Source organism: Bufo gargarizans, chromosome 5 (genome assembly GCF_014858855.1).
Source record: "Bufo gargarizans isolate SCDJY-AF-19 chromosome 5, ASM1485885v1, whole genome shotgun sequence".
Taxonomy (NCBI): Eukaryota; Metazoa; Chordata; class Amphibia; order Anura; family Bufonidae; genus Bufo; species Bufo gargarizans.
In genome coordinates, this window is record NC_058084.1 from 347,068,469 (window position 1) to 347,096,207 (window position 27,739).

General features: G+C 45.1%; 1 protein-coding gene across 4 annotated transcripts in view; it reads right to left on the minus strand.

Annotated features, from left to right (window-relative positions):
* Nucleotides 1-27,274, minus strand: part of TAX1BP1 (Tax1 binding protein 1) — a 126,840-nt gene extending 99,566 nt beyond the window's left edge. For 3 of the 4 annotated variants that reach the window (XM_044292801.1, XM_044292799.1, XM_044292802.1), the window contains exons 1-3: nt 27,094-27,274; nt 18,529-18,718; nt 3,300-3,402 (exon numbers count right to left, since the gene is read on the minus strand). In XM_044292801.1, coding sequence (XP_044148736.1) covers nt 3,300-3,402; nt 18,529-18,705 — 280 coding nt within the window. In that variant the 5' untranslated portion in view covers nt 18,706-18,718; nt 27,094-27,274. The remainder of the gene's footprint in view (nt 1-3,299; nt 3,403-18,528; nt 18,719-27,093) is intronic. The other variant, XM_044292800.1, reaches the window with a different exon arrangement.
* Between the last annotated feature and the right edge of the window lie 465 nt (nt 27,275-27,739).

Genomic DNA, 27,739 nt, shown 5'->3' on the forward strand with positions numbered 1-27,739 from the left:
CAAAGAATTTGTAGTAAGTGGTGCTGTCCTTACTCTATTTTTTGAGATTAAATGATGCAAATGAATTGCTAGCAGTCTGCAGTAAGGGTACAGAGGGGTGTTAACCAGTGGGGGGATGGGGGGTTGTCCCGGACAATGGCAGCACTAACTGGATAGAGTTTTGACTGGGACACCCCCCCTCCCCCAACTGGTTAACCCCCCTCTGTACCCTTACAGCAGACTGCTAGCCATTCAGTCACAACTTGTAGCAGGAATACTGTCTGGCCTTACAGACCGAGTGAATGACAAAAGAGGGTGAATGGCGGGTATGCACCCTTACATTGGGACACGAATGTTACCTAGGCACTGGTATTTTGTATCTATACTATACTGTTTTTCCATGAGGCCCACTGGATTACTTAAAAACTTGAGATGTTCCCTACTTACTGCAGCCTGGCTGTCTGCAGGGTACTGGCCGATTGCTTGTCCTCCTCCCACTAGGCTGGATTAACAAGGTTTCTGGGCCAATAGATATCAGATTAATGAATACCATATGAGCATGTAATATGCTCAATTAAAAAGGGCTGACCCCTATCTACAGGACAGAGGATAAGCGTCTGATCAATAGGGCCCCAGTCAATCACAAGAATAGGGGCAGGTGTCCCTCCGTTCCTCCCTGAATGTGGCAGCAGACAGGTGAGTCTGTCACTTCAATGAACTCTATGAGACTGCTGGAGATGGTTAGCGCTTGTACTCCGCTATCTCCAGGAGCCTCAGAGCTAAATGGAGTGACAGCTGAATGACCGCGTCCGTCCATTGAAAAGGGCCTGCGTTCTCGTCACAGCAGTGGGGTCCTCCATGAACAGACACTTATCCCCTTCTCCACGGGATAGTGGATAAAATACTGTAAGGAGACAACCCCTTTAATAGAAGGGGTTCTCTGGTTTTGTAAATTTAGTGCACAAAACAGTTAAAATAGTACAGTAGATGTTCCTACCAGCCTTCCACGTCTGCAAAATTCAGAACATTATTTTAGGTCGAAAGCAATTTCCGGGAAAGCGCTTTACTAAAAATGCACACACATAAAATAGTCTCCTAAAGATTTAGGAAGAGCATCCAGGGGAGGGTGCGTGCAGAGGTCTCCAACAAGACGGCGAGCACTGCTGCACAATAAGGAATTTGATGGCTCGGTAGAAGCTGGAATAACATTGCTGCTTCAGGAACCAGGTACTTTGGATTGTCGTAACACAAATGTTTATTCTGGAAGGCAGCAAAGCTCTTTAGCACATTTCTCTTTCTGCGTACTTTTGGCCGCTTTCACATCACAAGCGTCCAGCGCGAACCTGCGGAGCAGGACACTTACGCAGCAGCTATTCAAACAGGGAAACTGCTGTTTTTCTATCAACAGTGGATCATGTTTGGGAATGTGAGCGTTTGGCCTGCTGGATCTCAGAAAACACCACATTCACAGAATCCTAATCGCTGGCCATGTGCTCCCAGGATGAGCGGCGAGTTCTGTCGCTACAAGTCGGGTTTCGTTCAGAAACGCAGCTGGGCTCTCATTTCATTCATGGAGCTTTATAAGGGAAGCAGGGTGGACCCGTAGATCGAGCAGAATATAACAATTTAAATCATACAAAGATATGGAGCTAGGATATGCAATGCTATGTGTCACGCTTGGCGGAATCCCTGTGCATGTACATGGGGGGCGTCAGGATTGATATTCAGCCGAGCATGCGTTTGGCCTACCGCTGTTTGAGGTGGAGGGCATTGTAGGGCTAAATTCACACCATGTTTTTGCTGTTTAACTGTCCTATGATGTGAACAGGCCCTGATTCATGTTACACCAGCAATAAGTAAAATGTCTGTATTCTATACAACAAACTTTGCCTTTTCCAACCTGTTCCACATTATAAGTCAGCTGCACATTGCAGATCTGGAGAACGCTACCGTTTTAGTGCCTGATAGTAAAAGCATGCTTTCACAACTTGGCTCATTCCCGTCTCATATGGACATTTTACACAAAACCTTATAAAACTCAGCGTTTTATGCTGGCCGCAAAATGGAGAGCGCCGTGCATCCATCCAAAGCCGAGTTTATGGCCTAGCTGCTAGTTTATTCAGGTGGAAGCGCCCAGCTGCTATTGGATAGGACTCCGCCAAACAGGTGAATTACCGAGGGAGACACCGGCCTCCCAAGCCAAGTACAGACAGGGAGAGGACAAAAAGCAGAAAACGTATCACTGGGGGAACATTTGGATTGGGCTTCAGCAGAATGAACTAAATAAAACATGTGTCAGATGTAGAGTCCAACATGACAAGGACCGGTCGGCTAGGTTAATGTGTGTTTAGTACACGGGGCTTTATTTCCCATTATTTTTTATCTGTTCGGTTCTGTAGGAACAGAAAGAGTGGGCGAAAAAAATGTGTTGAATCCTATTTAAAGATGTCTTCCATGAAGACATCTTATCCCCTATCCACAGGACAGGGGATAAGGGCCTAACCGCTAGGCCCCCAACGATCATGAGGGTAGGGGCCTGTGTTCCCTATTCGAAAGATACACATGTTTTCTAAATGAGACAACCCCTTTAAAGGTGTCCATCAATCTGACCAACTAGCGCTGCATGCTTTTTTTCGGCCAGAATCTGGGTAAGGCTCCTAACAGAATCTCCACAGCAAATGTAAACCTAGCCTTGAGGAAGAACTGTCACTGCGGAAGACCTATCCAGTCTTACTTGGCATTGTTCACCACCATTGACTAAAAAGCAACGTGTCGGAGAAAATCTAGTATATCGGCCGCAAGAGGCGTAACTTTTTCCAGTTACCAAAGAAAGAGTCATCTGTGTCTGTAAAAGGTGCAAAAGACTATTTTGTCAAAGCAATTTTGACAAATGATGAAAGGTGAACCTGTACTTTGAAAAAACTTTTGATATGCCATAGCGACAAATAAAAGGTTTTGATTGATGGGGGTCTGAGTGCTGACACCCCCACTAATCATTAGAGCTCACATAACAAGTGTTCTCTCTTTGTGGCAGGAGACAGGCTTAATAGCAAGTCTGTCTCGAGTCAGTCTCCTGCAGTGAGGAGAGGGTGTTCTGTGTCAGCACTTCTCTCTCCTCGCTCTAGCAATTAGTGGGGGTCTCAGCACTCAGAACCCCACCAATCCAAATCTTTGATAACCCACTACTTTAGGTTGTGGACAGGGAGGACCTCAGGATTAGAATTTCAAAATGACGCACTCCAAATTTGTTAGGATGCAATACTTCCCCCACACTATTATGTCCCAAACACTGAAGTAAGGCTTTTGCTGCACAGTCTTACCTTGGAAAGTCAGTACACAGTTATTAGTTGAGTCTGGAACATAACTTTCAGGCATAGGCGACCACAAAAATGTATAATAATCTCGCGCGGTGCTCCATCCAACCTTAAATGAAATTAAAAAAAAAGTAAAAAATGTAAATTATGTTGAGAAAAAAATTGTACAAATAGCCATATGCCCATTCCAATAAAATTATTACTGCCAAAGATATATAAATTGTTTGTGGCCAAAATGGCAGCAAGTGTTGTGTGGCTCAGTGTGAAGGAATGGCTGTGACAATGGAAGGTGCTCCTGAAGAGCACTTATATGCAGCCGGCGGTGTTGCACAGAGTCTAAAACATACAGGATTTAATTTTATGCAATGAAATTTGATTTAGAGGGACTGTCTTATCACAGATCATCGCTTTGAGACTGAAGTGGTCAGACTGATCTGGTTGGGAGGAACCTCTTGCAAGGGAGCGGCTGATGCAGAGAGATGCAGAATTACATGGCGGCCACTCAGCTGAATGGCTCTCCGTTGTGGCTCACGGAGGGCGTTCCCAGACAACCATATGCCCTAAACTAAGAATTTATCTCCGTTATGCTCCACAGATTATGATAGAAGTGCCTAGATCTTCATCCTTACAAAGCCAGCAGCTTTTCACTGCCGATCGATTTACCATTAGCAGGAAAAAAAATATAAAAAAAGAAATCAGCTGCAAATTCGCCATGGACTCTGAGGCAAGTTCTTAGATGTGCTATCTACATGAGTTACTTGTAGATTTTGTCACAGATTTCACCCTATACATTGCAAAGGGTGAAATCCACGGACAATCTGCACCACAAGTCAATTTCCTCAACAGGGTATGAATGGGATTTGTTAATTTCATCCCCACCCACAAATTGGCCCCATGTGAAGATACCTTCAAGACCAAGCTCACTGGTCATGGTCTGGTTGGAGACTATCTCCCCTTGCATATTTTAACCTGTTCACCCCCCCTGCTCCCGCTTGTGCTTTTCCCGCTGTCTTCTTTCACCCAACTTTTTTTGGGCCTCCATCTTATCATCACATTAATTTGGTAGCCACAGAAGCAATGCTAACTTGCAATGGTGGTGTATAAAATAAATTGTTAAAAACTGAAAAAATTGCCTAAGAAAAAAAAAATTATGAAAACATATACAACTATGCTCCTGCCAGACTAATGTGCTACTACAGGGCATTAACAGTGTCAGGCCCAAGCTTTTATGATTTAATTTCCTGTCCAAAGGAATGGCGGAGTTATGTAGAAGATGCTGGTGAAGTAAAGCTACGCTACATAGTCTGCCAGATCAATAGATGAAACAGCTTGAAATGAATGCCCCTCTCTTTCCTTTCCAGTATATAAGTGCCAGCTACACCTGCATACACAGTTAAAGAAGACCTCCAAAACTGTAAAAATATTTGCAGAGGACTAGACCTGGGTAGGAAAAAATAAATAAAAATACTACCTGTTAGAGTGTTCCAGTTCCTGAGTCACGTGTGTATACAGTATACATGTATGTGACCACTGCGGAGCAACTCCATGGCCTCAGTGGTCACAGGTGCATGAACAGCACATGGCCTCAGCAGTCATGTATATATACACAACACATCACGATCCTGGTCTGGTGGGAACCAGAGGCAGAGTGGACAGGAACCACAACACTTAAAGACTTTAATGACCGCAATCGCCCTTATTGCTGGTTGCGGTCATTAGCCGCAGGTCTCTGCTGTTTGAAACAGTGGAGACCCGCCGGCCATGACGTCCGCTGCACGCGCGAGCGGGCGCCATGTTTGCACTTTGCGCCAGAGCCATACATGTACAGAGCTGGTAGCGAAGGGGTTAAAGAGGTTTTCCAGGACCAAGATATTGATGACCTGTCCATAGGTCATCAATATGAGATCATTTGGGTCCGACACCCGAGCAGTCACTGGTTCTGAAAGCAGTATACAAAGCTGGAACATCACTAATCCATACACTGTGCAGTTCTCAGGTACTGCAGCTGATGGACGGCACTTTTTTCAGCATGGCCACCATGGGTGGTCATAACCATGGAAACGAGCAGTGTATAATGTGATGGAAAAATGAACCAAGCCACCAATGGAAGCAATTTAGATAATAACAATACATCAGTAAGAGCCTTGTATTAAACAGGACCTTTCATCAGACTAGCTCTAGTCTAATTATCCTTCCTTATAGGGCTGCCCCCACTGATTCCATGGCACTTATTTTTTTCTACAGAACCCCCCGTTCGTCCGCTGTTGGCCCCATATATTTTGGCGCCTTATATTATAATGAGGCGACTCGGTTATACTAGGCAGAGACTTGTATTTTCCCTGGGAGTGGTTATCTTCTCCCTGGCTGTGAGCGCATCCAATCAGAGTGCCCCGCTCTTAGCCAAGGAAAATGAGCTCAAGGATGTCTACTCGTTCAAGTTCTCGCAATTCTCGCGAGAACTTGAGCTCATTCTCCCTGGCTAAGAGAGAGGCACTCTGATTGGATGTGCTCACAGCCAGGGAGAAGATAACCACTCCCAGGGAAAATACAAGTCTCCGCCTAGTATAACCGAGAATACAAGTCTCCGCCTAGTATAACTGAGAACACAAGAGCTAGCCTGATAAAAGGTCCTTTAACTTTCTCTACATAATAAATTCCACTTTCTGAAGTGACTCAACCCCTTTAATGATACAAAAATTAAATAGACAATCCTTTTAAAGGGGTTCTCCAGGAATTAAAAAAATGAAAATACTTTAATATTTTATAATCAATATATTTAAATATCTTTCATTACTTAGAATGGCTTGTTTTGTCTAGGGGGCCGTCATTAATATAACTAAAATGGTTGCAGTCCTATCAGTACACACAAAACCTGTCCTAATCACAATGAGCCATAGTGCTGCCTCGTCCTCCTCTCTACTCTGCTTGTCAGGAATCATGATCCTGAATATAGGTGAATCTCTGTGGGAATTGAGATGATGAGGAGACATGAGAGGAGGGTGAGATGTGGCTAATGAGTAGCATCACTTGTTTACAGTCTCCATTACCACAGCAACAGATTACCACAGTCTGTCCTATATGTCCTCTCTGTATTTCATGTCTCCTCATCAACTAAATTCCCCAGAGATTCAACTAAAAGTTCTTATCATCTGTTTTCAGGATCATAATCCCTCACAAGTAGAGCAGAGAGGAGGATCAGGCAAGCTCTTTACCTCAGTGTTGTAAAGTAACACTTGTCCTCATGTGTGTTCAGGACAGGTTTTGTGTAAACTAATGGGACAGTGGCCATTTTGTTTCCCCTGATGATTGCTCCCCCAGACAAAACGAGCCATTATATATAATGAAAGGTATTTGAGAATATATGTATAATAAAGTAATATTTAAGTATTTTCATTTTCTTAACTCCCGGAAAACCCCTTTAAGTTAGCAAAATTTATTGCACCCTAGTTGCTGATGTTGTTCTGAGAGAGCAAGTTATTTAACAGGAAAACTGGTAAATCCCTCTAAAGGGTGAAAAATACCATTGACCTTTGCCCATTTTGAGTATCATGCTCTGTGCACCGAAGTGCTGAGAGAGCCATGTAAATTGGCATCATCACTCAGGACTTCAGGACACTTGCATCTAAAAAATATCTACATTTCATCCACTTTTTGGTCATTATTTCCTTGAAGCAATTTCCTCAAACACAGCGTTCTTGGCCCCTGCACACAGGATGATGTCACACTTGCTGCATCTTCTGTCTTCCATTAGAAGAAACAGAATACACAGGGAGACTGAGCAAGTGCTAATCCACGACAGGAAGCAGGAATCACGCTTTTGTGATCAACTGTCCTGGACTCATTATCACTGGTTTATAAGCGGTAGTAATGGTGCAAATGTAGAAAACAAACTTAAAAGGGTTATCCCATGATTAATGTAAAAAAATTAAACCAAGCATCATATAGTACATGACATCACTTGTGGTGGGAAGCTGGAAAAAAAAAATTATATTCCAAACGGGGTGGAATTGGGAAAAAAAATAAAATAAAACACAATCCCATCACAGTTTTATTACTCAATTCCCTGTGTGATAAAACGGATCTGTTACCTTTATTTTGCAGGTCATTTCAATTACAACGATACCCCATTTATGTAGTATTTCTTGTGTTTTAATACTTTTCTTGCCATCGCCATTATCTGACCCTCATAACATATAGTGACACCTAGGGAGCTATATGAAGGGTCTTTTTTTGTGTGGGGGGGTCCTATAGTTACTGATTCCATTTTGTGGTGTTATGATTTTTGTGATTTTTTTTTCAATTTTTTGGGGAGGTGAAGCTTCGCTAAGCTAAGAGAACTGCATGTCAGCTATTCGCTTAGCGGAGCAGGCAGAAGGAGCCCTCTCTGCTCAGCTAATCCTGGCATAGTACATGGGTACAGAGCACCTATTTGCTAAGACAGAAGTTAGTAATTCACCAGGGGGCACGGGCAGGAGTAGCAATATGAGCTCCTTGCCCGTACTCCCTGCTTATGCGGCCCCATTCATAAATTTCACAGTCCGTACTCCGTACACTGCTAAACTGTCAGCGCCTCAGCGGTGTACAGAGAACTGAGTTTTAGGTGCACAGGGAACGGTGCGCTTTAGGGAGGTAAAAGTATAATAAAAATACAAAATGTATTAATAAAGTATATTAGAAAAACTTTTATTAGGGCATTAGGGACATCTTATTAAAATATGACACAAAGGTTTAGTTACGGTACTCTTTAATGACACTGCACTATAGCTTCAATCTAGACGAGTGCAGGTAAACACTGAAGATGCAGGCTGGCACAAGTGTCAAGGTCTCTTCAAACAGCTGATCGGCGGGGGTGCTGGGTGATAACCTGTGCAGATGACCCAAGTCCTGGAAAACTCCTTTAAATTTTATGACTAAGGAACCAGCAGAATTTTAACTTATGTTAAAGGGCTTCTGTCACCCCCCTAAAGTAATTTTTCATTTTTGGGCGACTTAAAATCCTTATACTGCGATTTATCAATATATAGTGCTCATACCCTTTTTCGTTCAGTAGTTTCTTCAAAAACCGCACTTTTATAATATGTAAATTACCTCTCTACCATCAAGTAGGGCGGCTACTTGCTGGTAGCAGCCGCATCCTCCTTTCAAATAAATGCCCCCTCATCCTGTTGATTGACAGGGCCAGCGAGCGCTCTCGTCCTCTTGCTGGCCCTGTCTGCGTTCTAAATCTCGCGCCTGCGCCGTACCGGTCTTCAGTCGACGTAGGCGCACTGAGAGGAGGACGAGTGCGCTCGCTGGCCCTGTCAATCAACAGGATGAGGGGGCGTTTATTTCAAAGGAGGATGCGGCTGCTACCAGCAAGTAGCCGCCCTACTTGATGGTAGAGAGGTAATTTACATATTATAAAAGTGCGGTTTTTGAAGAAACTACTGAACGAAAAAGGGTATGAGCACTATATATTGATAAATCGCAGTATAAGGATTTTAAGTCGCCCAAAAATGAAAAATGACTTTAGAGGGGTGACAGAAGCCTTTTAAAGTGCCTGTGTCAGCATGATTGACGCTATTAAACCAGACATACTGCCTGGTAGGGTTGACCAGGCTGATTAAAACAACGTCTGTATGCTAAACAGTTGAAGAGATATTTGCGTTTTTATTCATATAAAAATGTGCAGTTTGGAGCACCACAAAGACCACAATTGTCAATATGATAAGGCTATAGCCTGGAGGTAAGAGGTCAGTCTTGCATGTGGAGATCCCAAGTTTGAAACTTGTGAGAGACTTTTAGAATTTTTTCATCAGGTATTTTTATTCTCCCTTATTTAACCCATAATAAAAGGCAACAGCCTTATCATATAGTGTTTTTTTATGCTCAGGCTAGTTGCACACTAGCATTTACCAGTCTGGCAGGCTGTTCCAGCCAGGAACAGCCTGCCAGATCTGGCATTTCTGGATGCCGTCCTGCCCCATTAAATGGCTGGACAAATACAGCAGCATGCAGCGTTTTTTTGTCCAGCCAATTCCCGTCATTCTGTGCCAGAACAGCCTGCTGGAAGGCTGTGCCAAAAGTGTGAAACAGGCCTTAAAAAGTTGATACATATTGCTGGTTTCTTTATTATTATAGATTGTGCCTGTGAGGCTATAGTGTATTAGTATGGGTTAAATAAAGGGAGAAAAAAAATAATCTAAGATCTCAAGACTTATGACTTACCACCAGGCTAGAGCCTTAACATAGAGAATAGTTGTTTTTCTATACTCCGGACGCTAATATTACTGTTTTCTGTATAATCATACACTGTGCCTGTGAATAAACCAGTTATATGTATTAGCTTTCTAAGCATAGAAATCTCCTCTTCCCAATATGGTAAGGCTATAGTAAGTATTGTGTGTGATAAGTACATGCTAGAACATAGCTCTCCCCTTAGCATGCTGATGTCTAGCCCTGGCAATCAAGGGGAGGCGAGTGCGCAGAACACAGGGATGTTACTAAAGCAGTGCTCCAAGAACTCAGCCCCACTGCTTAATGCTCCAATATGAACATTTCCGTATTAACAAAAACACAGATATCTCTGCAGCTGGTTAACATACAGGCAAAAGAAAGGTATCATTTTAATCAGCATGATCAACTCTACCAGGGAGTATGCCTGTTTAATAGTGTTGATCATGCTGACAAAGGCTCTTTAAGTGTCAATGGCAAATAACATGCTATATTGCTCATATACAGTACAAAATAAGAATTTACAACTTTACTGCTGTTGTTCAAAAATGAGTTTTCAGGGGAATGCGTCACAAGACAGATAGCTTTAAATTTAGGGATATATAATATATTGTCTATGAGACAATCCGAACCCAACAGAACCAATCAGCGGAGTAGACTGAGGCCTTATTCATATGTTCATGTCTGTTTTTGCAATCCATGAAGTCGTCTTTTTATATCCACAATGCGGCCTCTCATCTTCTGTACTTCAGATGAATAATCCGGGAATATAGAGATATTTATCCCATTGATAGTGAGCTCTGGGTGATCCCGGGATTGCTTTAGTATAGTGTGTCTATCTTAGTAGTGCAGAATCTTTGCAAGAATCTGGCGAGGTGGGGGACCAGGTGGCAGCAGTCTAGTGGGAACTCGATGAGCTCGTTCAATTGCATATAGAGAGGAGAGACCTTTGTCTTGGAATTTTTTAGCTAGCGACTTTTCAATGAATTCCATGGCATTCAGGCCTTCTGCTTTTTCTGGCACCCCAACAAGCCTGATGTTATTCCGGCGTGATCGGTTTTCTAAGCCGTCTGTTTTAGCATATAACACAGCAATATCTTTTGCGGTGACTTTGGCCACCTTTTGAAGCGGTTTGGCTCCATCTTCCAACTCTGAAACCCGGCACTCCACCTCAGTAGTGCGTTCCGCCACTTTATGCAGATCATGGTGTATTATAGAAAGGTCCTCTTTAAGGCTCCCAAATTAATTCAGACTTTTGAGTGTGGAATTGCAGCTCGCTATTGCTGCCATTACATCTTTAAGGTAGGCTCTGCAGTATCATCCTCCTGGCCTTGTTCCTTATGGTTTTTGCTTTTGTGCTGGCTGTGGGCTGTGATCCCTGATCATGTTGTTCCTCATCTGAGGAGATTTTATTGCCATCTCAGGCAGATTGGGCCCCCTCTGAGCCTCCCCAGTGCTCCTGCATATACTTTTGGGATTTGTGGGCAAACCTCTCTAGTCGCACCGCTGTCTCCGGGCGCGTTGCAGCTGGCATGCCTCAGTCGTCCTTCTCTCCGGCGCCATGTTGGGCAGGGTTTTGCCTTTCTTTGGCATTTTAGTAGCCGAATTATGGGGTCCGCACCTTTATACTGCTGGAAGCAGCGGTAAGTGTGAATCAGCTGCGGTATTAGCAGCATGGTCAGGCTAATTATCAGGATCTTGGCAGGAGCTCTGGGACGCGTGTCTCACCGGTCACTATGGAGGAGATTTACGAAGACTGGCAATTTCTGCACCGCTCTTGAGATCCCCTGCTCTGCTGGAGGATGCGCCTAATTTATGATGAGGTGCAGGCCACATCATAAATTAGGCGCATCCAGCAGTCTGTGCGCCAAAACAGAAATCTACGGCAGCTCTGAGAAAGTTACGGCAGAAAATTAGGGTAAACGAAGATAAATTTGTCTTGGGTGTTGGCCAAGCCCCCTTTTTGGAAAAATGGTGAGGACAGCGTAAAGAGAGGCACTTGCGATTTTTTTGGGGGAAAAAAAGTCACATTTAAGAAGTCACAAACAAGCATTTTGGAACTTTTTAAAGCCACCTTTCTGGTGCAAGGGAGATGATAATTATCCCCTTATGTGTGCCATCAGTTTTCCATGTGCCCTGCTAGGCTGAAAACGGCATTTCCAGATCTCCAGATATCTCATACCAACAGTCTGTCATCTGTGTTCTGTCAGTGGTTTCATGGACCCAGAGACTTCAATTGGCTGTGTTTAATCGGAACATGGACCAAAGTAATGCGCTATTTTTCCACTTACATGTGAATACACCCTAGAAACTATAGGCGGGCAATATGTACACAGTGCACTTCACCAACCAGCAAGCCTTTAGGGCAGGGGTGCACAACCTGCAGCCCTGAAAACCATTCTGTGTGGCCTCCAACCATCTGGTAATAAACATGTATGTCTACGTCTTGTGACCGCTCACATGTATTTTTTATGTATTCTCCCATTAGATGGGCGTCCGGGAACTGGAACTAGACATTATTGGTATATACTGTATGTACAATCTGCCATAAATACAGTATTTCATTTGTTAATACCCCTTTAAATGTTATTTTCGGCCCTTGACATTGTCAGACTGAACCAATGTGGCCCCCAGAAAACGTTGTGCACCCCTGCATTAGGGTCTTTAAACACAGCTAGGATATTGACCCTCAGTCTCCTATTATACTGAAGGAGGCTAATAGACTGTTCTCTATAATGGTTTCCATTTTTGTACAGCAATGGATAAGCGAGCGCACAGTAAATCTGATGGGCAGCAATATATAACTAAGCCAAGCAAGTTTTAGGCAAAAAGATATCCATTTCCAAATTTCCCTGGTTCTCTTCTGGCCCTTTGTTTACCTGCAATAACAACAACCTCTGCCCCCCCCCCCCCTGCACTGCTAAGGGAGTGAATACAAGTGCTGCCCTGAGTGGCTGCTCTGCCTGCTGGAAGAATCAGCAGCATGTTGTATGTGTAGGACTAGACGTCCCAGCTGTACAATAACACTGCTGATACACAACACAGGATCTTCCCCCTACCTGTTCTTGTGCAATGCTCTGCAGAACCCCTCTAGTCTGTCAGCTCCTGTGTCCAGCATTTGTCTCCTCACTGCCTGCAGCTACTCAGTAAAGCCTTTAACCCCGAGTCTGTTGATGAAAGAGTTAAAGTTTTTCCTGAAGAATCCAGGGAAAGAGCAGACTGCAGTGCAGGGGGGCGTGGCCAGCACAGTGACCTCTCGTGTACAGACACATATCTGCTCTCTCAGGCTTGTGCACGAAACATCATCACAGCAGAGGGAGAAGCTAACATCATGTGACCCTCAGTGAAATCTGAGAAAGCAGCAACTGTGGATGCAGTAAGCGCATAGTAAAGCCTTTACATTTGATTAGTTAGAAACATACAAAGGACAAAAAAATAACCTGGGCGCTTATGGGTAATGGATACCACTTAGCGCCATACATTAAACACGTGCGCTAAGGATCTGTGGTGAAAATAGACAATCACAGGTTAACCTACATAAAAGTCTATCAACAAAAAAACCCATAAAGAAGTACAAACAGGGCATCCTATATATAACTTCATTTAAAAGGAAATCTGTCATCACCTTTCTGGACTATTATCTGCAGTAATACTGCATATACTGGAGTCCAAAAGTCATTTTTATTTCCTTACTAACCTTTCTCCCACTGTCTGTACGGAAAGCTGTTCTGAAAAACACAGCCCGGACTGCGGTGCTGACTGCGCTGCCACATATCAGTCTGTGCGGGTAAACAGAAATCTATGGCAGCTCAGAACTGCCATAGATTTCAAGCTTCATTTACGCCAGAAAACTGATGTCAATGAAGATAAATTTGTTGGTGCAGCTGGCCACGCCCCCTTTAAGGAAAGTGGCGAAGGTGGCGTAAAAGCCAAAAGATGCAACTATATATTTTTTTAAAGTCGCAAACACAAAGTTTGAGACTTTTTAACGCCACTTTTCAGGCACAAGGGAGATGGTAAATGAGCGTTTCAGAGCAGCTTTGAGTGCTTTCATCCGGACTCATTATTTGCGGTACTACTCACGTATTACAGCGGATAATAGTCCAAAATCCTGGTGACAAATTTTATTTTTAAAGGCATCTGCCCCAGATTCTCCTTTTATTTTAATACTAGATTAGACTTGCCCTCTTGGGCTCGAAGTCACTTTTTGGAATCCTCTCTGAAAACATGGTATAGAAAATTCCAAGGCCTGCCAAACTAGGGTGATTTTTTCCAGGTCTAAACCATTTTAATTAATATTGGAAAAAAGGCATGCCGAGCGGTGTAGTACTAATTACAAGATATTTCCAGCCATGCAACTCATTTGCCTTACAGTATACGCCAACAGTAGCCTTCCTTCCTGTAATTTATTGCTCCCCTTGGGCCATCTCCCAGCTAAATGAACACATACCTCCTTTCTTTGGCAGGCCCCGCTAAATAACACCATCGATACCAGTGGGGGAAAAAGAATCAATAAACCAGGCTGCCGCTCTGGCATGGGAAACCCAGCACATGAACCAGATCTCCAAACCTCCAACCATAGGGTAAAGATATTACAGCAACTAAAATGACAGGCTATCCTACACAATTTAGTATGCGGCTCTACCACCGTCACATTACAAATGTCACCTAGATTTTAGTTGTACTAATTAAAACTACACAATGACACACCGCTTTTTTCTAATCTCTTTTTATTTTCTGCTTGCAGATTTTTTATGTTTTGTACAGAATTATAGGGGTAGCAATCCTGATTGAGATTCAGAGATATGCTATACAGCAGCCACCTGCCCCATAGGAAGCCGTAGTCTAAAGAAGTTGATTGACTTCTATTGGAGAGTGTTGTGGGCATGCTCTGTGACTTGTGTGAGGTCACTGTGCAGTGAGGGGGAGGAGCTGAGCTGTCACCATTACCTGTTTCTAGTCTCAAGTTTACTCTACACCAGATGACATCTTTCATTGTAGTCTTGCCTGGGACGATTATAAGATACTGAAAAGTGATTTCTACAGAACAGTGGTCAGTGTGAGGATAGGCCAGGGGTAGGCAACCTCCAGCTGTTGTGAAACTACAACTCCCAGTATGCATACTTGCTCTGCTCTTCTAAGAACTCTCATAGAAATGGATGGAGCATGCTGGGAATTGTAGTTTCACAACAGCTGGGAGGCAGAGGTTGCCTACCCCTGGGATAGGCCATCGAGATCAAAATCACTTTAATAAGTGTTATTCTCATCTCTCCCAAATGTAAAGAAGCCAAAGCTGCTATGTGCTCCATATGGGGCCTTAGCAACTTCATTCTAGTGCTTGGCTCATAGTCTAGACCCCAATGAAAACCTGTGACTTGTCTCCGAACCAGTCTATTTTAATGAATACTTGTATTGGCTATGGAAATTAACAATTATGGAGCAGGTTATCTTAGAGCTCTGATTATATCATTCCTCTGTTATTACTCATAAAAATGTAGTATTTACTAAAACAGCTAAATTTGGAGAGGCGACATTTCCGCTCTAACCACCTAACTGTTCTGCCCGAGCTGGGCTCAGGCAGAAGTGGAAGGGAGGAGGCTGCTTTAGCTGCTGATATCTCCTGAATGGTCTTGTTTGAAAGCTGGTATTCCAGACTTTCATACAAAGCCAATGACAACCTGCCTTTACTTTCACTTTCAGATGTATTCACTGCATGCCAATTTCTACTAGTGATATCTTCCCATGTAGTGAGGATAATGCTGTGATCCTGGTATTGTTTGAAAACGTGGAATGCCAGCTTTCAAACAACATAAATCTCTAGCTGCTACCAAACCAGAGATATGAGCTGCCGACCCACTCCTCTTCAGTCTGAATGAGGAGGGGGAGAAGTTGCAGAGCTGACAGCCTGCAGGAGGAAAGTAAAAATAGTAAAAAAAAAAATATATAGAAATGTGTCATTATCATCTTTGTAGTGACCCAAAAAAAAAAATGTTAGTTATTTATACCACACAGTGAACACTGTACATTCGCATACATCCACATAATAATGTATAAATTGCAGTTTTTTTAAAAATCTTTCCCCTTAAAATAAAATAATAAAAGTTACTTAATACACTATATACCAGGGATGCTCAACCTGCGGCCCTCTAGCTGTTGCAAACGCTTGCAGCGTTTTTGTGTCTGTCTGACGAAACTGAGCCAAACGGATCCATCCTGGCACACAATGTAAGTCAATAGGGACGGATCCGTTTTCACTGACACAATAACACAACACGGCTGAGAGTGGGGGAAACCCTCAACCGTGCGATGTCAATAGGATAAGGGTAGCTGCTAGGCCAGGACGACAGGATCAGGGAGCAGGTCACCTCCTAGAGCGTCCCTAATTCTGACCCTGACTCCTAACCGTATAAGACAACCCAGATGGTAGGAGGGCTCATACTCCGGAACCTAGGGTCCCTACTAGCCCTCAGGAAATCCCTGGACTAGGAGCAGGGTAAGACAACCTGTTCCTCCTAGACACTGACGAACAGGAGTCCCACAGGCCAAGGAGAGGGTAAACATATACAGCATATGGATATGGCAGGTCTGTTAAACTAGTACCACACCTACCTGCCACAGACATGCTGGGAACCCGTGCACAAGTACTGATGTCCACACAAACATTAAGGACACCGCTCACACAAAACTCGCACAGGTATCCAGGACACCCATAGCTGCAAACAACATAGAGAGCATAAAAACATCTTCTTAACATCATACATATATTTTTATGACCACAAGGGTGGCCCTCACTGGATAGATGGCACATAAGACCAGGAAGATGACTCCAGCATAGAGCATGGCTGGAGTACCCCTCAGCTACAGGCATCCAGCAGGAGCTAAATAGCCCAAGTAGCCACACCCACATACTAGGAAAGGAGTTAACCCTTCCAACACCAGACAAGGTAAATGTCACTTAAAGGGGAATACACACTCAACTAAATCCCGTGCACACCAAACATAGCAAGTGAACACATACAAACACATGTAGCAGCTGCAACCGCATGCCTTGACAGCGAGCCGCCTAGCAACCAGCTCAGGCTGCTACACTGCCAACAAACATCATGTTGCCAGCGGCAACTACACAAGACAACATACTGACTGCCCTCACCTGCGGTAGACAACAAGCAGACCGCTGACAACTGCATGCGACACAAAGAGTCACGACCAATTTTGGACCTGTCGTGTCGCAGTATTTCACATGTCGCAGTGCGACACCATAGACTATCAGTATAAAAATTGAGACAAAATGTTGCGCGACACATGTTGTCGTGTGACCCTAGCATTAAAGGGGCAGGTGCGCTGTGGAGGTCATTGTTAGGACCCGTTCACACAAGCGAGTATTCCGCGCGGGTGCAATGAGAACGCATTGCGCTCGCATGGAATACGGACCCATTCATTTCAATGGGGCTGTGTACATGTGCGTTGGTTTAAACGCATCACTTTTGCGTGGCGTGAAAATCTCAGCATGTTCTATTTTGTGATTTTCACGCAACGCTGACCCCATAGAAGTGAATGGGGCTGCGTCAAAAACAAGAGATGTTGTTTGACTTTTTTTTGTAAAATCGTGGAGTTTTCACGGAATGCATCCGTAACACATCCAGACTTAATCCAGACACACTCGTCTGCAAAGGGCCTTAAAGAGGCATTCACTGTGAAGGTTACTGTTAAGGGGGCAGGGGCCACTATTAAAGGGGCAACTGCTTTGGAGGTCACCGTTAAGGCAGCGGGGTACTGTGGAGGTCACCGTTAAGGCAGCGGGGTACTGTGGAGGTCACCGTTAAGGCAGCGGGGTACTGTGGAGGTCACCGTTAAGGCAGCGGGGTACTGTGGAGGTCACCGTTAAGGCAGCGGGGTACTGTGGAGGTCACCGTTAAGGCAGCGGGGTACTGTGGAGGTCACCGTTAAGGCAGCGGGGTACTGTGGAGGTCACCGTTAAGGCAGCGGGGTACTGTGGAGGTCACCGTTAAGGCAGCGGGGTACTGTGGAGGTCACCGTTAAGGCTCATGCACACGACCGTTGTTGTTTTGTGGTCCGTTTTTCTGAGATTTTTTTCTCTCCGATTTAAGTCCTCTTCTGTTCTGTTATTCCACAAAACATATCCGTATGGTTTCCGTATGCGATCCGTTTTTTGCGGATTGGAAACGGAATTAGTAACTTATTAATCACCAAACACATAAGTAATATGGGCTGGGCATAGCATTTTTTACAGTATGGATCTTCAAAATACGGATAAAATACAGATGACATACGGATGTATTTTTTGCGAAGATTGACTTGAATGGGGCCTCGGACCGTGATTTGTGGACAATAATAGGACATGCACAACTTTTTTGCGGAACGGAAATATGGAAACGGAATGCACACGGAGTACCTTCCGCTTTTGCGGACCCATTGAAGTGAATGGTTTCGCATACAGTCCGCAAAAAAAAAACGGAACGGAAGCGGAAAGAAAATACGTTTGTGTGCATGAGCCCTTAAAGGGGCGGGCTGCTGTGAAGGTCAAAGTTAAGGGGATGGGCTGCTGTGGAGGTCCCATTTTAAAGTGGCGGGTCACTGTGGGGGGGGTCAGTGTTAAGTTGTAGGGGACTGTGGAGTTCACTGTTAAAGGGGCGGGGTGCTGTAGAGGTCACTGTTATGGGGGATATTGTCGATATCTTTTAACGACACACAAACATTAAATAAAAATAGATGAAATATACCCGTGCAAAGCCGAGTCCTACTGCTAGTCTACAATAAAAAAGGGACATTTTTGCGAGGGTTTTTTAAATTTTAACGGGACTGTTATGAGTTTATGGCGCAGATGTCACCATGTCCCTGAGTTATAAACTAAATAAACTGGTAACTTCATCACGGTCTCCTGATTCCAATGTTATTGCCCCTTTCAGATCAGTGCCTCACTGTATGAAATTCTGTCAATCACTATGGATTTTATAAGGAAGCAGACAAACTGTGCAGCCTACAAGAAATCCCACAGACCTACCTTAAAAATGCCAACCCAATCTTTGGGATGAGGCTGTATGTACTGAGTCAACGTGTAGTGACATTCCAGAGGAGCACTTGGAAGGTAACTCTTTGCCACATTCTGGAAGATGACATGTGCGAAGTTGGAGGCCTGCGTGGCGCTGCTCGGAGATGGGTGGTCTTGTAACGCTGACATTCTTCACCTGTAACTGGATAACATAGAAGAACATATCATTAGAGTATATATGTACTGAAACATATCTGATACCAGCATTGGCTTGAGGGGCAAATGTTTATTAATAACTTTGCCCCATTTTGGCGCACACCATATTTGTACTCAAATTTGTGACATCCCATTTCGACTATTTTTAAAATGGACTGGCGACATTTTCTGTGACTTGGCTACGTTATTACAGCCTAATCACAGCTTTAAAATAGCGGTACGACAGCTAGTTGCAGACAGGTACATCTTTTTTGTTGCGTGCCTTCCTGTCATATGACACCTTGCCTTGTAGCCCCAGCCTAAAACGTGATCAGGAAAGACATATGTACCCTAAAACAATACCAGTGACAACTACAAAAACAAGACCCCGTACAGATTCGCTGGTGGAAAAATAAAAAAGTTATGGGTCTTGAAATGTGATCGTAAAAACAACTAAGAAAAGCTGGTTGATCATTATGGCAAAAAAGGGGTTAAACGAGAACTACCCAGAGTAACACATAACAGACTGCTTGTTTAAAAGAGGGGAAAAAAAAAAAAAAAAAAGTTAAGACTACATAAAAAGTTCTAAGGCTACTTTCACACTAGCGGCACGGACCTCCGGCAGGCTGTTTCGTCGGGTGAACAGCCTGTTTGATACGTCCTGCCGCTAGTGACCATGTGCCCCCGGACTGACGCTCCGTCCATGGACTATAATAGGGGCGGAGATCCGGCGGAGGCACGGCAGCGCACGCCGAGAGGCTGCCGGAATAAAACTACGATATGTCCGACATTTTTTCTGGCAGCCTCTCGCCGTGTGCTGCCGTGCCTCTGCCGGAACTTCGCACCGCCCCCATTATAGTCAGTGGGGATGGAGCAACAGTCCGGGGGCAAACGTTTACTAGCGGCAGGACGGATCCGGCAGCCTGTTCACCCGATGTAACAGCCTGCCGGAGGTCCGTGCCGCTAGTGTGAAAGTAGCCTAAGGCCTCATGCACACGACCGTATTTTGTTTCCGTGTCCGATCCGTTTTTTTTGCTGATAGGATGCAGACCCATTCATTTCAATGTCCGCATCAGTATGTGCGTTCCGTTGCTCCGCAAAAAAAAATAGTGCATACTCCAGTTTTTAGGAGTATATATGTTGTAGATTGTGGTGCAAAAGTTTTTGCCCTGCAATCTGCGACTTTTCTCAGCTCGCGGCAAGTCTAAAAAAGCCCGGACTGTGGTGTGGTGTGTTGTTGGTGCAAAATGTCACATCTTAGGCTCCTCCCCATTTCCCACTAAGCCACACCCATTTTCAAGCAAGTCCGAAAAAACATGTAGAAATCCTATTTGCACCAAACTGCACCAATCTGACCCACTTTATGGAGAGATTTGAGGCGCAGGCACATTAGTGACTCCAGGGTATGGTACAGGAGGTGTTGGATATCAGCAGCTGAAGGCTCGGACGTCCGTCACACAGCACATTACGTATTACAATAAATCTTTAGGGTGCAGTCAGACCATCATGGTTTTTATACAGTTTTTGATGCCAAAATCAGCAGTGGATCATAGAAGACAAAGTACTGAGGGCAGACATTACCCCCGCTGTTTTATATAGGGCACACATGGCCGTGCCCTTATCCCAGGTTTCATTTTTAGGAACTTTAAAGCAAAACTAAAGACGTATCCCCATCTGGAGAGATGCCAGCATATAGCTAGGAAGTGTCATCACAGTATGACCATAGTCCTGACCTCCGATCCCCCAGTGATGCTGAGAATAAAGGGGCCCCCTCTACGTTTTCTGCACAACAGAGCTCACAGCCACCTGGTGGTGGCGCTATGGTGGCCGGGAGTGCCGCCCCTGCAAGGAAAAACATATCCGGAGACTCGGCACTAAACCCATGCTGCAGAATGTCTATTACCGGGGTCAATGGGGGCCCCAGAAAGCGGTGGCATATCCTAGCTACCGTAAAGGAGTCTCTCAGGATCTTTACACTGATGGCCCGTCCCCAGGACAAACCATCAATATCTGATGGGTGGAGGTCTAGACCCCTGTACCCCCACCAATCACAGAGTAGCTCCAGCACTATTAAAAGGGTATTCCAGCTTTTACATATTGATGATCTATCCTCTGAATAGGTCATCAATATCAGATCGGTGGGGGTCTGACACCTGGCAACCCCAAAATCATCAGCTGTTTTCAGCAGTTGCTGGTGCCAGAAACTAAAGAGTGGACGCGGCCGGAGACTACCACGTATAGGTGGTGCCAACCTTCTGTAGCTCACTAGAATGGGAGTGGAGCTACAGGACACGGCACAGCTACTACACAACGGCTTCTGCGTCCGGCTCCAACCACTGCGCGTTCTCCAGTGTTCATGGCTGTCAAAGCAGCAGATTGTTGAGGGTGCCAGGTGTGGGACCCCAGAGGATATATTATCAAAATGTAAAAGCTGGAGTACCCCTTTATGGTTAGCTATGTCATTTCTTGCTCTGGCTTCCTGCCACTTACTAATCAGCTGTAAGTCATACGTGGTGGAGGGAGGGACACTGTGAACTTTGTGTTTGAACGCTCCCAAATACTTATCTCATATGAACAGTCATCAGCTCTGCTACATAAAGCTGCATCAGCAAGTTATATACAGAGAAGACTGCCCCAAATATACATTCCCTTTGTGCAGTGCTGGTGAGGGGTCAGCATGATGATAGGACATTCCGTCTGGGTGCACAGTCGCTGCTCAGTGAGATGAATGGCCGTCAAGAGGTAGTCACCTGAAATGGTTTTCACTTCACAGGTGTGCCCTATCAGGTTTAATAAGTGGGATTTCTTGCCTTATAAATGGGGTTGGGACCATCAGTTGCGTTGTGGAGAAGTCAGGTGGATACACAGCTGATAGTCCTACTGAATAGACTGTTAGAATTTGTATTATGGCAAGAAAAAAGCAGCTAAGTAAAGAAAAACGAGTGGCCATCATTACTTTAAGAAATGAACGTCAGTCAGTTGGAAGATTGGGAAAACTTTGAAAGTGTCCCCAAGTGCAGTCATAAAAACCATCAAGCGCTACAAAGAAACTGGCTCACATGCGGACCGCCCCAGGAAAGGAAGACCAAGAGTCACCTCTGCTGCGGAGGATAAGTTCATCCGAGTCACCAGCCTCAGAAATCGCAGGTTAACAGCAGCTCAGATTAGAGACCAGGTCAATGCCACACAGAGTTCTAGCAGCAGACACATCACTAGAACAACTGTTAAGAGGAGACTGTGTGAATCAGGCCTTCATGGTAGAATATCTGCTAGGAAACCACTGCTAAGGACAGGCAACAAGCAGAAGAGACTTGTTTGGGCTAAAGAACACAAGGAATGGACATTAGACCAGTGGAAATCTGTGCTTTGGTCTGATGAGTCCAAATTTGAGATCTTCGGTTCCAAATTTGGACCAAAGAAAAGGTGAATAGACGGACTCTACATGCCTGGTTCCCACCGTGAAGCATGGAGGAGGAGGTGTGATGGTGTGGGGGTGCTTTGCTGGTGACACTGTTGGGGATTTATTCAAAATTGAAGGCATACTGAACCAGCATGGCTACCACAGCATCTTGCAGCGGCATGCTATTCCATCCGGTTTGCGTTTAGTTGGACCATCATTTATTTTTCAACAGGACAATGACCCCAAACACACCTCCAGGCTGTGTAAGGGCTATTTGACCATGAAGGAGAGTGATGGGGTGCTGCGCCAGATGACCTGGCCTCCACAGTCACCGGACCTGAACCCAATCGAGATGGTTTGGGGTGAGCTGGACCGCAGAGTGAAGGCAAAAGAGCCAACAAGTGCTAAGCACCTCTGGGAACTCCTTCAAGACTGTTGGAAGACCATTTCAGGTGACTACCTCTTGAAGCTCATCAAGAGAATGCCAAGAGTGTGCAAAGCAGTAATCAAAGCAAAAGGTGGCTACTTTGAAGAACCTAAAATATGACATATTTTCAGTTGTTTCACACTATTTTCTTATGTATATAATTCCACATGTGTTAATTCATAGTTTTGATGCCTTCAGTGTGAAACTACAATTTTCATAGTCATGAAAATAAAGAAAACTCTTTGAATGAGAAGGTGTGTCCAAACGTTTTGTCTGTACTGTATATATCTGTGCCGCAAAAATAGAACATGTCCTATTATTGTCTGCGTTACGGACAAGGATGGGACTGTTCTATTAGGGGCCAGCTGTTCTGTTCCGCAAAATAAGGAACGCACATGTCCAATATCCATGTTTTGCATGAGCCCTTAACCATAGTCACACTGAGGGTTATTATATGATGTCACTCGTCCAGTCATGACATCAGCTGTGTGCTGCAGCTACTTTCATGGGATTTCCCTGCACAGCAACGCTCCGAGCCATTAGACGCAGGTCCCTGTACATAGGGATGATAGTATTAACCCTTTCCCCCTCAGCTTCTCAGGTCTGGTGGTATGACATAACAATCTAAGGGTACTTTCACACTAGCGTTACAAGAATCCGGCAGGCAGTTCTGTTGCAACAACTGCCTGCCGGATCCGAAAATCTGTTAGCAAACGGATATCATTTGTTTCCTAATCCGGATGACAAATGCATTGCAATACCGGATCCGTCTGGAAAAACAAATCCGGTATTTATCTTTTTCATAGATTTAAAGGCCTGCGCATGCGCAGACTGAGAAACTGGATCAGTTTTTCCAGAACACTTGGTACCGGATCCGGCATTAATAATCCGGCAAGTGTTCCTGAATTTTGGTCGGAGAAAATACCGCAGCATGCTGCAGTATTTTCTCTGGCCAAATACTGTAAAAGGGACGGAACGGAAGACATCCTGATGCATCCTGAACTGATTTCTCTCCATTCAGAATGCATGGGGATAAAACTGATCAGTTATTTTACGGTATTGAGCCCCTAGGACGAAACTCAATACCGGAAAAGAAAAACGCTAGTGTGAAAGAACCCTAATATGGGAATACCCCTTTTAAAAAATGATGACGAGTTTGGTCTGGAAGAACTAGATTGACCCTTACAGAGCTCTGACCTTAAAGGGATATTCGGATATTATTATTATTTTTATTCATGCCCCCCCCCCCCCTTGGAACTAACATCTTTTGCTTCAATACTTAACAGTTGCCTACAGGTTCAGCACTGCACTCCCAAATATGCCCTCAGTCAGGGGATGGGATAGGAGTCTATGCTCTACAGCGCTAACAAGAGATTCAATATCACACATGCCCTGTGGTGATAGAGTGCAGGGGGAACACCATGAGAATGTAGTCAGTGATCACTGACACATTCAGGCCTCGTTTGGTCAGTCATTTCTATCAGTGATTTGTGGGCCAAAACCAGCAGTGAAGCCTACACAGAGTAAGTATAATGGAAAGATCTGCACCCGTTCTGTGGTTTTCACCCGCACCTGGTTTTGGCTCACAAATCACCAAACACTGAAGTGTGAACAGGGCCTCACAGGCTTGGATCACATGCACCATGTACAACACGTGATCCAGGGAGAGCCAGGAGCAGATCATTTGCCCAGTAGGCAACTTTTAATAAGTAACAATGAAAAAGTTGTTAGTCTTAAGAAGAGATTGGGGGAGGGGGTTGCATGAAATAAAAAAGAAATCTTGACATTTCCCGGCCTTTAAACAGAACCTGCCACCATGAACTGCAGTGCAATCTACAGACAGCCTGTTATAGATCAGGAGGAGCTGAGCAGACTTTTATACAGACCTCTGGGCTGTTTCTGCACAGGAGTCATGTGGGCGGTCCTACTCTGTGACTGACAGCCTGCCCTGTAGCCTTAGGGTACTTTCACACTTGTGGCAGAGGATTCCGGCAACCCGGACACAAACTGATGGCATGTGTCAGACCGATCTGGATCCGTCTGACAAATGCATTGAAATACTGGATCCGTCTCTCTAGTGTCATCCGGAAAAATGGATCCAGTATAATTTTTGTTTTGCATTTTTAAAAGGTCTGCGCATGCGCAGACTGGAAAGCCGGATCCGTTTTGCCGCCAGATCCGGCACGTGTTCAGGATTTTTGGGAGGAAAGAAAACTGCAGCATGCTGCAGTATTTTCTCCGGCCAAAAAAACGTAAGAGGGACTGAACTGATGCATCCTGAACAGAATGCTCTCCATTCAGAATGCATTAGGATAAAACTGATCTTTTTTTTTTTCCGGTATTGAGCCCCTGTGACGGAACTCAATGCCGATAAACAAAAACGCTAGTGTGAAAGTGCCCTTAGGCAGGAAATATCTTGCTGAATCTCTCTGCATTTCGGCATTGCCGGGAACTTGAAAATCTCCATCCGGCCACATTAATTTTAAGGACGAGCGAATATTCGGTCATAACCCAGCACCAGCAAATATGCAGAAAATCGTCCAGAAGAAAACCGCTGGTGATGGGGCCCCAGCAATGCCGGAATGCAGAGAGATCCAGCAAGCTGTTCCCTGCCGGATCCCTAGCGCTAGTGTGAAACCAGCCTTAGTCATGCAGCGTTAGCCCGGTCTCCTTGGACAGCGCACATATTATTGGCTTTAAAGGGATTGTCCGCTTTCTGATATTAATGACCTATCCTCAGGATAGGTCATCAATATCAAATCTGTGGGGGTCCGACTCCCACCGCCGATCCACAAAACAGGCACAAGGACCAAACACGGACCCTTCAGGTATGAATCGCTGACAATCTTGTCATGGATGTCATCATGGGCACAGACATGTGAAAGGCCTAACTCCCATATAAGTGAAAGGAAAACGCACAGGGAGCCACACTACTCCAGTTTTTCTGATCCATCAGGAGAACTAAATTTTTTTTTTAAGTTATCATTAGTGATGAGCGAACTTCTGTTTTAAGTTCGGCGTCTAAAGTTCGGCTTCCGGTTAGCGGAGAATCCCGATATGGATCCGGATATGGATTCCGACTTCCGTTGTGGTCCGTGGTAGCGGAATCAATAATGGCGGATTATTGATTCCGCTACCACGGACCACAACGGAAGTCGGAATCCATATCCGGAACCATATCGGGATTCTCCGCTAACCGGAAGCCGAACTTTAGACGCCGAACTTAAAACAGAAGTTCGCTCATCACTAGTTATCATTTATTTTGACCATCCGTTGGGGGTTATTTTGCATCCGTTTTTGTTACAGGACTTTTTCTCCCGTCAAAAATAACAGATCTCTGAACTGACAGAAATCAGCCCAATAGACGCTCAAAATAACGGATTGTCTTTTTTCCTTCATTTTTCTGATGAAGAAGAACGGAAAACAAAATGGTGATGTGAGGCCGGCCTTACAGAAACATCGTAATCCCCATTTGCTTATATAAAGAATGCTAAAAAACAGACCCCGATAACTTGGACCAGAACCAATTAAAGGGGTTGGCCCATCTGGGACATACAGCTATGATATGCCATCAATGTCAGATAGGAGCGGGCCTCATCTATCTACATAACGGGGCCCGAAGTGAAGGAGAGCCCAATGGGCATGTGCAGCATGCTCTCCATAGCTATGAGAGTTCCGGAAATATCTAAGCGAGCTCACGCGTCCCATAATGGAGAGCACACCACCCCGGCACGGCCACCACTTCAATCACTGCTATGGGACTGCCAGAGATAGCTGTTTTTGGAACTCCCATAGCAGTAAATAGAGGGTGCTGCTGTTCTCTGTTTACTTCAGGGGCCCAATCTGAACATAGGAGAGGGTCCCTGAGGCAGAACCGGCACCTGGGTGACACTGACGGCATCCATGTCCCAGATGGGCCCACCCCTTTAATAACCACTGACGATGAGGAGTAACCTGGGAATCTCTCCTCGTGTTATGTACAGGTGCCAGCAGCAACTCTAGGGGGCGCTACAAGAAGAAAGGAAATTGAATAACTCAGGGAAGCAAAAGTAATATTATAATCTATCAATTTAAAAAACTGCTACAATCAATGTGTCCGACTCAAAAAAGCCAACTAAAAGCTTCGTCCCTGGGAACACAGGAGAATGGCATCAGCTGCTCTTCCATCTGCCTTGTGTTTCAAGGTGAAGGAGATAATGGCAGAGCCTTGTCAGCAGCTCTCCCTTGTGCCCACCACTAGAGGGCAGTGCATGACGTCACCTGTCACAGGTACATCACCTGGGCTCACGTTCTTACCTCAGCAGACACCTGCAGTGTAAGCCACGCCCCCTTGACAAAGCATCTTAACGGCATAGGGGCGCGGCCAAGAGTGACGCAGCGATAACCACGCCCCTAAATTGTCCTAACTACGCCAGTGAGGCCTGTAGTTGCAGCGACCTTTTCCGTAACTGACGTGAAGGCTCCAGACATACCGGGCAGCGATATGAGGCCGCCCTCTATGTACCCGCTACCTGACTTGCCCTTAACCCCGTTCACACCGAGGCGCACGTCTTACCTACACAGTGCTGCCGGGAGATGAACTGTGCCGTCTACACGGACACCGGGGAGTCCAGAGGAGCCCAAGCCAGCGGGTGTTACGGAAAGCGGGCACCCAAGCGCTTCCGCGTGTCAGCTTCTCTGCTTGTTTTCGTTCTCCTACTCGTCAGACTGCGTCACTTCCGGTACCCATGACGTCAAGGGGAGGTTGTCAGCTGATTGTGGGATTCCTGTGAGGAGAGGTGTAGTACCCCCGCTGACCTCATGGAGCGCTAGCACGAGGACACGTATAGAAACCGGCGCTGGCTGCAAACTATCCTTTTACAGGAGAGTAATAGGCTGGTTTCACACGGGCGTTGCGGATTGGGGCCGGATGCGTTCAGTGAAACTCGCACTATTTTGCAAGCAAGTTCCGTCAGTTTTGTCTGCGATTGCGTTTAGTTGTTCATTTTTTTTCCGCCTGGGTGCAATGCGTTTTTCACGCGCGGGATAAAAAACTGAATGTTTACAAACAACATCTCTTAGCAACCATCAGTGAAAAACGCATCGCACCCGCACTTGCTTGCAGATGCAATGCGTTTTTCATGCAGCCCCATTCACTTCTATGGAGCCAGGGCTGCGTGAAAAACGCAGAATATAGAACATGCTGCGATTTTCACGCAACG